Raw genomic sequence first — 13,641 nt, forward strand, 5'->3', positions numbered from 1 at the left:
GGGATGTACTATACAGCATGGTGACCATAATTAATAATACTTATTGCATATTTGAAAGTTGTTAAGAGAATAAATCTTAAAAGTTCCCATCACAAGGGAAAAATTTTTTAACTGTGTACAGTGACAATGTTAACTAGACTTACTGTGATCATTCTGCAATATATACAAATATTGAATCATTACACTGTACACCTGAAACTAATATAATGTTACATGTCAACTGTATCTCATTAAAAATGGGGGGACAGGAAGAATTTTTTGGAATTAATGGTTATGTTCATTACCTTGGTTGTGGTGGCTTCATGGGTATACATTTTTTAAATGTACAGTTTTGTGTATATCAGTTATATTTCAATAAAGCAATTTTTAGAAAAGGAGACTGAGCAACATAAAATTCACAATTTCTGGCATCCAAAAAATATCACTAGACAGGATAAAAATCAGTTAACAGTTGACTAAAAAAATAAATGTTGGAGTAAAGCAATTTATATTGAGGAAACTCAACAGCTCAGGGATTGGCAGGCAGCACAGTGAGGATGAAGTTGGAACTAAAAACAGGAGTTTTGTTCTAATGTCTGCTTAGAAGCAGTTACTCTTGAATGAAACACATCTTGAATGACAAAAGCAAACTACAGAAGAACTACATATAGTATGATACCATTCTTATAAGGCTCAAAATAAGCAAGACCAAAAATATACACTGTTTATGGATATATACACATGTGATATATGTTAAACTATTTTTTTAAGCAGAAAAATGATAAATACAAAATTCATGATGGTAATTACCTCTGGGTTAGGATGGTAAACGAGGCAAGGAGATGGGAAAGAGAAGCAGAAATGTAGGTGCAAAAATATTTAGAATGTCCTAGTTCTTAATCCTTGTTCATTTAATTAATACAGTATTCATAATTTTAAAAAAATGTTGGTATATTCATACAATGGAATGCTTCTTAGGAATAAAAATGATCTACTAAATTAATACATGTAAGTGAATCTTAAAAATATGCTGAGCTAAAGAAGTGAGACACCAAGAGTGCTTATCATATGATTCCATTTATATAATATTCTAGAAAAAACAATACTAATTTATAGTGGCAGAAAACAGAAACCAGTGGTTGTCCGGGGCCAGAAGCAGAGACCACTGAGAGAAGAAAACTTCTTGGGATAATGGAAATGTTCTTTATCTTGACTGTGCCGGTGGTTACACAGGTCAAAACTCATCTAACTCTTAAAATGTGTGCAATTTATTGTATGTAATTTATATCTCAATAAAGCTTATTTTAAAAATTTAAGCTATTAGCTATAATCAATCACATATACATACCTCTAACTGCTGCTGTTCCATTTTAGTCAATAAAAATTTGGAGTAAATATTGCTTTTTTCAAGCAAATGCTGAAGTCTACGATATCGAATGTCCATGGACTCTCTATCCCAAGACATGCGAGCCTATCCAAAGAGAAAGTTTCCATAATTATTAACGGTTTCCTGACATACACTGATTTTTTTTGCATAAGGTGTAACAAAGATGACTAAACAACTGCTCTTTAGGTTTAATATATTTCCTGTAATTCATGAAAAATATTTTTATTAAATTCACTTACTAAAAATGGTTATCTTCCAAACAAAAACCTAGAATAGCTAAAAAAAAAAATGATTCTGGGGTTCAACAGGCAATCTGGCAAAGTATAGCTTGGCTACCAAAATACTGAAATTTCAGACACTGAATATATGGTTATTGGCATCTACAGAATTGAAGGTCCATTTTCAAAATATTTGAAATTAAAGTGAGAAAGCAAATATTTAATTCAAGTTGTATTTAAGTTTTTACAAAACCAAATCATTTCAGAAAAGAAAAATTTTATACACCAGTTTAATTTGAAGGAGCAATGGAATTAAAAGATAGTCTCATTGGCTAGGAATCAGAACATCTAGTTTTAGAACTTAAAAACTATGTTGTCAAAATATTTAAACGTGCTAAATCTACTGTTTATTTCTTACAAGCCTCTTTCCTCCTCAGTATTGTGTTGCCCAAGCTTTGCCCTTACCTTTTAGCTTTCTACTCTCATACTCTTACCTTTATCTTTCACCTCTGTACGCCTTCCATTTACAAACCTCTGCTTTCCATATTACTTTTACACACCATTTATTTATTGATTTGTAAGAGTATACAACAGTCTAGTGGCTGAGGAGGAACCCTCTCAATTCACAATAAAAGTTAAACATTTTAACAGAACAATAACAGAGGGCACAAGAGAGAAAACAAAAGCAACAAATAAATAGTATAGTTCAACGGTCCACAAACATTTTCTGTAAAAGGGCAAAGGGCAAATATTTAAATATTTCAGCATGATATGGTTTGTATTGCAAATACTCAAATCTGCCTTCGAGCAGTTATAGACAACACGTAAACAAAAGTTGTGTTCCACTAAAACAGACATAAGGCCAAATCCAGTTCATAATTTGCCAACCAAATACTGTAATCTGAACTCAAAAGAAAAGCATTAAGTGGGCTGAAGTCAAGTGAGAGTTGAATATATGCAAATCTTACTAACCAGCAATTCCACTCCTGAGCGTGTGTGTGTGTGTGTGAGGTAAATTTAATTTAGTGTTAAGGCTTGACCTTATAAATCAGACACCAGTATATACTAACTTATATTTCCCAGATGTTATGTCATCTAATTTTTCTTTCAAAATAAATTTATTTTCTATTACAAAAGCAGTGACAATAAGATACCTAAGAATAAATTTAATGAAATACATGCGCATTACAAGAAAATAAAAAATCTTTAAAAAATCATCCATAGTCCTACCCGTGCAGATAATCTGTTGACGTCTCATAAAACTCTATTTTCAGTTCTTTTAGGACAGCCTTTCTTTTACTATTACCAACGTACTACTATGATTACAATAGTCAGTCACTGAATGAAATGGATATTATAAATGAGATGAAATTACTTAAAACTTTATAAAAATGAATTCTTAAACTTAACTTTATTTTAGTTAAAATACTTTGTGCTTAATTTATCTGCTGCCTTAAGTCCTGTTCAGAATAAATCAGCATACATCTTTGAAGTAATTAAAGCTTAAAGGCGCCATCATGGAACAATAATTTATAATATAATTAAAATATGCCAATGGTTAACCTTTAAACCCAGTCTTCTGTATTTCAAAATAATTCTGTAGTAAATCTTCTCATCTATCATTACTCTCTCGACTTAATTTTGTTATTTGTTAATATTAAAGTAAATTGTAGCTTCATCTGTGGAAAGTATTCAATACTGAGTGCCTGGTGGGAAGCATCTCTTGATGAGAGAGTGAGAGAGTATGCCAGTGGCCACCAAGAGCATAAATTCTCCACTGTCTACCCCATTACCTCTCCCAAACCCCAGTTTTATTTATTTCTTTATTTTGCGGAGGGAGTTCTATTTCAGGTTACACAATATGAACTGTTTTCCTTTTTTACCTTTCCAAGAACCCTCACAACTCTTACCATTCCCCTTCCCCCACGTACACAGAAGTTAAAGCTACTCTCAAGTATTCTAGACTAACAATGACTTCTTTCAAAAGGAAATGCAGGTGAAAAGTCAAAGAAAATAACTGTAGCAAATGAATGTCAAAATCATTCTCCAGGATCTTCACAAACCTTCAAATCTCCTAAAGCAAAGTAAATGCTTCTCATTAAGAACTTAAGCTAGCTCTTCCTCTCTTAAGTACTTCTAAATATATGCCCATAAATACTGAATTCTCCCAAAAGAAAAGGAATCATTACTTTTGTGTACTGAATTTTTTGGCTCCAAAGACATGTAAGAGAGAGACTTATTCTTAGAATTTTCTCTACAGTCACTGAGGGAATAATTTGTAAGTGTCAAGGACAAAAAGTAATCAAATTCTTTCAATACCTGTACATAAAAAGATACATAATAACAATGAACCACAATCCTACTAGGTTTTTAGCAAATTACACCCTGCACTAATAGGATTGAAAAGAGCTTTATTCATGGAAGTACTGAAAAATGGATTAAAAATTGCTATTTTAAGTTCTATGGTGCATAACTGCTAAAGAAAAGCTAGTTGTACCATACCTATCCCTCAAGAGTAACAATTCCAAAAAACTTTAGGATTGCAAAATGTTCAAGAGCTTAAAAATTTCACTGAAAGTAGAAGTTATTTTGATCCCTAGTTTAATCAGCAAATACTTATGGTACTATAAATTTTGACGGACCTTTAAATTTATTTATTTAAAAAATTTTTTTTGGCCACACCGCACCGCACCGCTTGTGGGATCTTAGTTCCCCGACCAGGGAAAGAACCTGGGCCCACAGCAGTGAAAGCCTCGAGTCCTAACCACTGGACCACCAGGGAATTCCCTGATAGACCTTTTTTAAATGTGAAAATAATCTTTCTTCACTTGAACTCATGCATTCTTGAAATGTATTCTTATTACACCTCATATCTTTCTTCAAATAGCATTTCCTTAACCAACAATCTTCATGGGTTATAAAAGTGAACTACACTACTCAAAATTAAGGGTTTATCACTTAAAATCTCTGGAGTTGATTCTACTCTGGACCATGCCCCAGGATTCATCCTTTACAATTCACCTTGTTACAATGGCTAGTAAGTATATTTATTTTATTATATAATCATATATGTTAGGTAATATATTATAAAATATTCTTTTACCTTAGTTAGAAATTCAATAGACATTTACTACAGCCTACTATTTGCCAGGTGCACAGCCTACAAAAACAAAACAATGTGATGTGCCCTCAAGAAACAAAGTGAGAAAGAATCAAGTAAGTAAGGATAATACTGTCTAACAAAGTACTGTAGGAATGCATAGAATGAGTAAAGGTGGTTCAAGGTTGACCTCCCAATTCTATTAAAATTTGTTAATATACTACCTTACCGGATTATGGTCAACTACAGATGATCAGTAATAATGGAACTATTATATACTGGAGTGAAAGTATAGCAAGGTGGTTAAAAAGTGTGAATTCTGGAACCACATGGCCTACATTACCATCTCTAGCTGAGGGACCCCAGGCAACCTCTAGGTGCCTCAGTTTCCTCATCTGTAAAGTGGAATGAAAATAGAACCTAGTTTATAGACTATTTTAATAAAAGTAATAGTTTATACTAGTAATTAAACTAGTAAGTTTAATAATAGTAATCATAATGAGTTTAATAATGATATCTACTTGATACTATTGAGGATTCAATGAGTAAAATACATGTACAGCATTCAGAACAGTGACTGACTCACCATAAATGATCATGAGGTGTCAAAAATGCTAACAAAATTATCATTATTGTTGATATAAAATAGCAGGGACTAACTAATTCATTACTTGCCTTTGGAGTGCATTATTCCCCAATTTGAGTAGTTCTGTAATTACATGGAGTTAATTCAATATTAATGTCCTCAGAGAGGTTTAGTGTTAAGGACAAGAACTCTGGAGACAGCCAAACTTGAGTTCACTAGTGTGTGACCTGACCCCCAATTACCTCAGTTTCATCATATGTAAGTGGAGATATCAAAAGTACCTAAATAACCATAATACTGGGAGGGTTAAATAAATTATTACAAGAAAATCACTTAGTAGGCAGCACATAAGATGTAGTAGGTGTCAGTCTTCTTGCATATGCAATAATGAAGCAACAGGGTGGGACAGTGCTGGAATAAAATATACTTAAAAACTGAAGTTTTTCAAGAGGTTAAAAACTGCTTTTAGTAACCTACAAAATACTCTGTACCAGAAAACCACAAGGATAATTAACTATTCGTTGAAAAAGTACATCACATTTTAACCTAAAGGATCTTACTCGGCAATAGTCCAAGAAATGTAAAAGAAAGCAAAAAACAAGTTGATCACTTAGGTGGAAAACAGCACTGAAAAAATTCACTAAAAATAATTCACTACCGACTTTGGAAGAATTATAATAGCTAAACAATCAATTTGAAATGCTCACCTAAGAGAAATGAGGCCACTTTATAGACCAAGACTATATCTGATAGAAGCCTCATTCAAAGCTCATGCAAAGGTTTCTCAAAAATAGCATCGGTAAACAGAGATAAATAAGGAAGCCCGTTTTAAAGCTGATGAAAAACCAGACTAGTAAACTTAAGCACACAAACCACACCCCCGACGATGAACTTGATGCCTATTTTACCTTTTCTAGCATCTTCCTCTCTCTCTCTAGCCCAGCAGCTTCAAGCTGTTCTTCCTCCTCTACCATGGCTGGAGTAATCACGGCAGTCTCCGGCTGTTCAACCACATCTGGAGCTACGGACCCTAGGAGGAGACAAGGCTTTTAAATTGCAGCTTTAAAAAATGACCAGTTACTCAACTTCCGAGTAAACAACCTTCCTCCCTTTCCCAGGTGCATTTGCGGCAAACCATGAAGACCGAGGGGGACGCCAGTATCACCTCTCAGAAGAAATCCTAAGCCTTCACTATGTCAACAAGTTGCCTGGACCCCAGTTTACAAATGGAGATGTTTGGGAAAACGCAGCTCCCCTGTGTCAAATTTCCTATACCATGCAAATATGCGCAGTTCCGGGTGTCCCCCACTCACTCCCCACAGAAAAGGTAACCCTCCTTTCCTCCTCAGTCTCTGCCCGGGGTCGCCTCTCCCCTCAAAAGCTCGGCGGCAGTCTCTCCATGCTGCTCCCGCACCCCCGCCCCGGACACCGCCGCCCGCTCCGGGAGGCAGGTTCTCCTCACTCACCGCCACTGCTAGCGGGGCGCTGCGCCGGCATGGCTGGACACACACTCCGGAACCGGGTGCCCTCCTCACAGCGCCTGCAACGCCGCGCGCTAAAACCTCCCAGCCGCTTGCCGGTCCCGGTCTCCCGGCCAGGTGTCCAGCCAGAGAAAAACGCGCGCTTCTCCTTCGCGGGAAAACGCCGTCATCTCGCGATACTTCGTCCTCTCCACCCCGCCCCCGAGTCCCGGTGGCGCGAGACTTGGCGAAGTTTGGTTTTCGTCAGAACTCTCTTGGGAGACTGTGAGCTTTTCCGAGGACCTCAGGTTTGGGGAAGCTGGGTTCTGCTGCAGAAGTCAGCCTTAAACGAGCTGTGTGATACTAGGCGAGTCTGCCTACCGTGGAGGGCCCGGTTTCCTCACCTAATTGATGATGGTGCCGCACTATGCAGACTTCAGTAGCGCTCTTGTTTGCAAGGTACCTTCACACACTGGCTAAAGTGATTAAATCCTGCCAATGGATGATCCTTTAGGTAGAAAGATGTACTGAGTATCCAGGTGAAGATGTCAGAGACTAATGTTGCTAAACTTTGCCACCATCTGCAGTTCACATTTTGAGTGAAAATTCCCCGAAATGACCCAGAAGAGGGCTCTTTTTGTGGCTGGGATAGGAGAGAGAAATAAGATTATGGTAGCGTTCTTGTTGAAAAGTTATTTCAGGATAAGGGAGAACTTAATGCAGTGATAAGCCTACCGGAGTGGCCAGTAGAAAAGACGTAAGGTTCAGGAATTCAATAGACCAGTTATTAGAGAAGGCACCTGAAGGGAGGAGCTGGGCTTTTCTTGTCCCTTGGTTTTCACTTCAGCCTGCAGTCCCTCCCTTTCTTACCTGCAGTCCCTTTTAACAAGTTCTTTTGCCACCCCTCGCCCCAACCTCAGAATTTATGGTATACCTGCCATGTAACCACCTGTTTCCTCCATTTCTGACTCCAACAACTTTAATTATTTGTAATTGTACAAAATTTAAGGGTTTACAATGCACGTCACGTCCCTCATAACCATCTTCAGCAACCTTCATAACACTGAGATTAGCAGAGCAGATTGTTTTTATCCCTACGTTATAGGTGAGAAAACTGATGCTCACAGAGGATAAATTAACTTGCCCAGAAGCCTACAGTCACTTTGTGATACAACAGTAGCCAAACCCAGGTCTTTGGAAAACTAGTTCAGTATTAAGATAAATTATAACCTCCATTAGTAATTATTCTTAAATCATACCTCTTTCTTATCAAAGACAATACCTATCAGTCAGTCTCACACTACTAAGATTTCTGACCTTCACCAAACTAACTCCGAAATTTCTTGCCCCGACTTCTGAAATACTGCTTTTTACAGGGGTTTTTCCCTAAGGTACTGAAAATCTTTTCTTGTTCCCTCTTTTGAACTCAATTGTGGCCCACCTCCCCAGTCTTTCCTCTGTCTGTTTTTTCTCTGTTGTTCCTTGCAGTATCTGCTCTACAGACTTCGATGATCAACTCAAGGCCAACAACTTCCCTTCTGATTCCTCAGAGATCAAATGGGGAAGATTTATCCAAACACACGAGGGATGGAATTCAAGGCAATTTCATCTCATTCTCAAAGGACAGGAATCTCATCTAATATCTTAGCCCCACACTTGACACGAGTTGCACTGGGTGTTTCCGGACATGTTTGCCACTGTGCAGACCTCAAGAGTGGCTATGAAAAGTTTTGTTCATTCACTTTAAGGGTATACATTTAAATGTCATCTGGGTACCTGTAACTTTTCTAGGTGCTGTACAGCAGTGAACCAGGCAAACAGGATTCCTGTTGATATGGCACTCACCTTCCAGGAGTTGAGACAACTACGTATATGTGAGAAATTCTCTGCAAAATATTAGAATAGAGTGGTGTGAGAGTAACTGGGTAGTTAGTTTAGACTGGGTAATCAGGTATCTGAGGAAGTGACAGACTTTTAAGCTGAGAACCAAATGTCAAGCAGCCAGCTAGTCCAGGGGAAGAATGGGCCAAGCAGAAGCTACAGCTAGGGCAAAGAGAATAAGGCAGGAATAAGCTTGGGTATGTTTTGAATATCAGAAGAAGACCAGTATGATTGAAGCAGAGTTGACAAGAGGGTGTGGCACAAAAAATCAGAGGTAGACTGTCCAGATGAGCCACAAAATGCCATCTTCTTCTAGATTTCTTAATGGCTTCACCATCCACCCAATCAAAGAAGTGAAACAAAACAGTCAAAAAACAAAACCACTGCTCCCTCTTGCTTATATGGCCCCACTTCCTGCCTACCTCACAAAGTAAACAATGGCTATGAGACAGAACTCCCCTTCCAGATTCCCAACACCAAGCTTACAAACCTACCTGCATCTAACACCTTTTCCACTTTCTCTCATGATATGCTCTGGATCCATCTCCCTGCAGCCTATTCAGGAACCTTAGATTATACATTACCCCATTCACTCTTTATTTCTTAAACCTCTACTGAATATTTTCCATTAGTACTTAAATACTTGAACACACACCAAAGTAACAAAGGAAATCAATGACTATGCATGGTCAAATTTAATGGAAATCTCTCAGTCCTCATCTCAACCTCATTGACACCTGACACTATTGATCACTTCTTTATGGAAACACATTTGGCCCTTGTTTTTTCTGACCCCCACACTCTCCTGATATTCCTGTTTCTGACGTCTACTAGTTCATTCTCCTCTAGCCAATCTCTAAGTGTTGAACTTCTGAGTGAACCAGAAATGATCTGAGTTTCTAACTAATTGTATAAGCTAATAAAAATATTTTAAATGAAAGGTAAGTTCACTAGGAATGGTCCAAAATAAAAACAATCTGTTCATCCATATCTATCATGTGTAGTGCCAAGCGCTATTTTGGGCACTAGCAATTCGGAGGTAATAAAAGACAAGACAATCTTTCTGAATTCAGAGTTTACACTGTAGTGGAAACAATAGACGACTATATAAAATAATGTTAGCTAGTGGTAAGTAATAGATAACTATAAAGAAATATGAAGTACGGTAAGGTCATGATACTGACAGAGGATGGGTAGAGAACAGTCTGACTCTGAGTAAACAGACATTAAGTAGAGACCTAAATGAGAAGATAATATAAACCATACGAAGACTTAGGCAAAGAATATTTCCAAAGGAAAAGTAAGAGTAAAAGCCCTTAGGTAGATAGGAAATTGGGAGATTGAGAAATCAGATCCACAGTGAAGTTAATAAGGTTGAGTGGCAGTTGAAATTGTAGAGATAGAGACTAGAATAAATAGGAACTTGTAATAAAAATTTGGATTTTTATTATGAGGAATGTCACTAGAGGGTCCTGACTAAGGAATAATAGGATTTGATTCACATGTTTAAAAGATCATAAAACATGCAGTCTAATTAAAAGTGTGATGAGAATTGTTTAGTTTTTCAACGGCTCACATAAGTGGCTTTAAAAATCAAATCAGAACTATTACCACTAAGTTATGACAAATTTACTGCATACACAGTTTATTTAAAATCACTTGGTATAAATTAAGAATAAAACAAACCCTATCATTCAAACACTTTCCAATTTATTTTCACACTTTAAAGCCCAAACACAGGCATTCAAAGCATTTTACAATCTACAAAAGTTTTAATCAAGTTAATACTTCCCTTTCAAAGTTTTTTAAGAATATAGAAGCTAAAATTAAAAGCCTTAGGATTTATTTGATAATCAGAATACATCATGTACTTACAATATTGATTATCAATACTGCTTAGACCAAAAACATTTGAGGCTTCACTTTCTGCTTTTATACCATTTTGTATAGTGTTGTACATGAAGATGAAAAATGAGAACAAACGTATATACCCCATTGTTATCAATTTTATATACTCCTTCACGTCTATATTAATCATTTACTTTTATTACAAAAATGATTTTTTCAAATATATTGCAATAGTACATGTCATTTTTACCTTAAATAAAATAATGGAAGTACTGTTTACTTAAACGTTCAAAAAATGAAGCACTTTAAAAATTTATTTATTTATTAATTTTGGCTGCGTTGGGTCTTCGTTGAGCACGTGGGCTTTCTCTAGTTGCGGCGAGCGGGGGCTACTCTTCGTTGTGGTGCGCGGGCTTCTCATTGCGGTGGCTTCTCTTGTTGCGGAGCACGGGCTCTAGGCGCGCAGGCTTCGGTAGTTGTGGCACATGGGCTCAGTAGTTGTGGCTCGCAGGCTCTAGAGCACAGGCTCAGTAGTTGTGGCACACGGGCTTAGTTGCTCCGTGGCATGTGGGATCTTCCCAGACCAGGGCTCGAACCTTTGTCCCCTGCATTGGCAGGCGGATTCCTAACCACTGTACCACCAGGGAAGCCTGCAATGCAATTTTCGTAAAGTCAAATTTCCTTCTTGGAGTATTTTAGAAAATAAACCCAACTCACGTAATAAAATGTACAAAATAAAACCTCAGTTGGAACCAAGAGAAGATCAATATGAATGGTAGAATGTTTATAAAGAAATGCAGTTTTGCTAACTTCCCAAGCCTTGTAACTTTATGTAGCCTATCAAAATATTGAGGCAGTGCTTGGCACATAATCAGGGCTTACCGAGTGTTCCTGCATTCATTCAAAGTACGAAGTAGCTCACTTCTGCAATTACACTCTTAGTAAATAAGCAATATGTTTTTTATTGAAGCATAGTTGATTTACAGTGTTGTGTTAGTTTCAGATGTACAACAAAATGATTCAGGTATACATATGTATATATATATATATATTCTTTTTCAGATTCTTTTCCATTATAGATTATTATAAGATATTCACTATAGTTCCCCATGCTATACAGTAGGTCCTTGTTGTTTATCCATTTTACATATAGTAGTGTATATCTGTTAATCCCAAACTCCTAATTTATCCTCCTCCCTTCCCCCTTTGGTAACCATAAGTTTGTTTTCTATGTCTGTGAGTCTATTTGTTTTGTAAATAAGTTAATTTGTATCACTTTTTTTAGATTCCACATATAAGTGATATTATATGTTTTTGTCTTTCTCCTGATTTATTTTACTTAGTATGATAATCTCTAGGTCCATCCATGTTGCTGCAAATGGCATTATTTCATTCTTTTTTATGGCTGAGTAATATTCCATTGTATACATATTCCACATCTCCTTTATCCATTCATCTGTCGATGGACATTTAGGTTGCTTCCATGTCTTGGCCATTGTAAATAGTGCTGCTATGAACATTGCAGTGCATGTATCTTTTCAAATTGAAGTTTTCATCTTTTCTGAATATATGCCCAGGAGTGGGATTGCTGGATCACATGGTAATCCTATTTTTAGTTTTTTAAGGAACCTCCATACTGTTCTCCATAGCAGTTATATCAATTTACATTCCCACCAACAGTGTAGGAGGGTTCCCTCTTCTCCACACCTTCTCCAGTATTTATTATTTGTAGACTTTTTGATGATGGCCATTCACACCTCATTGTAGTTTTGATTTGCATTTCTAGCAAACAATATTTTTAAAGGGCAAGGCTATCTTCTCTCTCTGAAGTGGCTAATTTCCCCAAAATAAAAAAAATATATATTTTTAAATCTTTTAAAAAATTATTTAATTTTCATTTTTACATGTTGTAAAACAGTGAAGTCCAAATTAATGGTCTTACCACTGTAGGGAAGCAGAATTTGTCACCCCAGAATGTATCTCTTTGGCATGAGGATTAATTTAGCCTGATTATTTTTAAGAAACAGAAGACTCAGGAAGCTTTTCTTGTTACTGACCCCTTTACTGCCAAAAAGAATTTTGACAAAGGGCCTGTTCTGGAATAGAGCTAAGAATGTGGGCTAGGTGAGGTGGGGAACACTCAGCAGGGCCTAGAGATCAGAGTCCACTCAGTGTACTGCAAGGCCCAGCAAACATCTGTGTACCAAACATTTGCTTTTCATCTCCACATGCATTGCCTCCCCCTTTGAAGTCTCAAACCACTACCCCCCACATCCCCTTTTGTTTTCAGCTGAAGACAGTAGTTAAGGTGAGGGTTTCAGTCATTTTGGTGAGTTACTCAGTTTTCCTGGTTCTCTCCCACAATACATGTTATTAAACTCTTGTCTTTTCCTGTTAATCTGTTAATGTGTCTCACATCAATTTAATTCTTAAACCTGCCAGAAAAACTTAGAAGGGTAGAGGAAAATTTCTTCCTCCCTGACACTACATTTGGAAATTCATATTTTGGACACTGCTTCGACAAAATCAAAATAATATGAATTCAATACAAAAATCACTTTCCCCCCCAGAGGTAAGACTTTGTTTTCTGACACTATATTATGTCAGATAAACTATAAAACAATCATGGCAAATTAAAATCTGATTTTCCATTGCTACCTCACATGATTTTTGCCTTTTATACCAATCTCTGCTGTGTGAATATGCTCATGAAATACGAAATAATTTTACCTTATCCAAACAAAAATAGGAAATGAAAAATCATAATAAACCATATGGCATTTTAAGACAAATTATTCCATGATTATATGCTTTAGTATTATACCCTCCAACAATGTATACTCTAAAAAGTTGACTGTTCTAGATAAAAATAGCCTTAGTTCCTAAGCTACAATGAAAGCTGTTACCCTAAAAGAGGCTTTGAAAATCTCAATGCCCTTTTGCCAATGCTACCTAACTTTTGTAGAGTCAAAAAATATACTCAAACCAAATCTGTTGCCTTTCTTTACAATAACAATGAAATATCAGAAAGGGAAAAGTAAACAAAAAAATCCCTTTTAAAATCTCATCAAATAAATAAAATAAAATACTTAGGAATAAACCTGACCAAGGAGGTAAAAGACATATGCTGAGAACTATAAAACACTGATAAAGGAAACTGAAGATGATCAAAGAAATGGAAA

At 36.5% G+C, this 13,641-nt stretch overlaps 1 protein-coding gene across 1 annotated transcript in view; it reads right to left on the minus strand.

Annotated features, from left to right (window-relative positions):
- Positions 1-6,910, minus strand: part of HELLS (helicase, lymphoid specific) — a 39,336-nt gene extending 32,426 nt beyond the window's left edge. The window contains exons 1-3 of the mRNA XM_060034435.1: positions 6,737-6,910; positions 6,179-6,300; positions 1,328-1,450 (exon numbers count right to left, since the gene is read on the minus strand). Of these exons, the coding sequence (XP_059890418.1) occupies positions 1,328-1,450; positions 6,179-6,300; positions 6,737-6,767 (276 nt within the window). The 5' untranslated portion in view covers positions 6,768-6,910. The remainder of the gene's footprint in view (positions 1-1,327; positions 1,451-6,178; positions 6,301-6,736) is intronic.
- Between the last annotated feature and the right edge of the window lie 6,731 nt (positions 6,911-13,641).

This window comes from Delphinus delphis, chromosome 16 (genome assembly GCF_949987515.2).
Source record: "Delphinus delphis chromosome 16, mDelDel1.2, whole genome shotgun sequence".
Classification (NCBI taxonomy): Eukaryota; Metazoa; Chordata; class Mammalia; order Artiodactyla; family Delphinidae; genus Delphinus; species Delphinus delphis.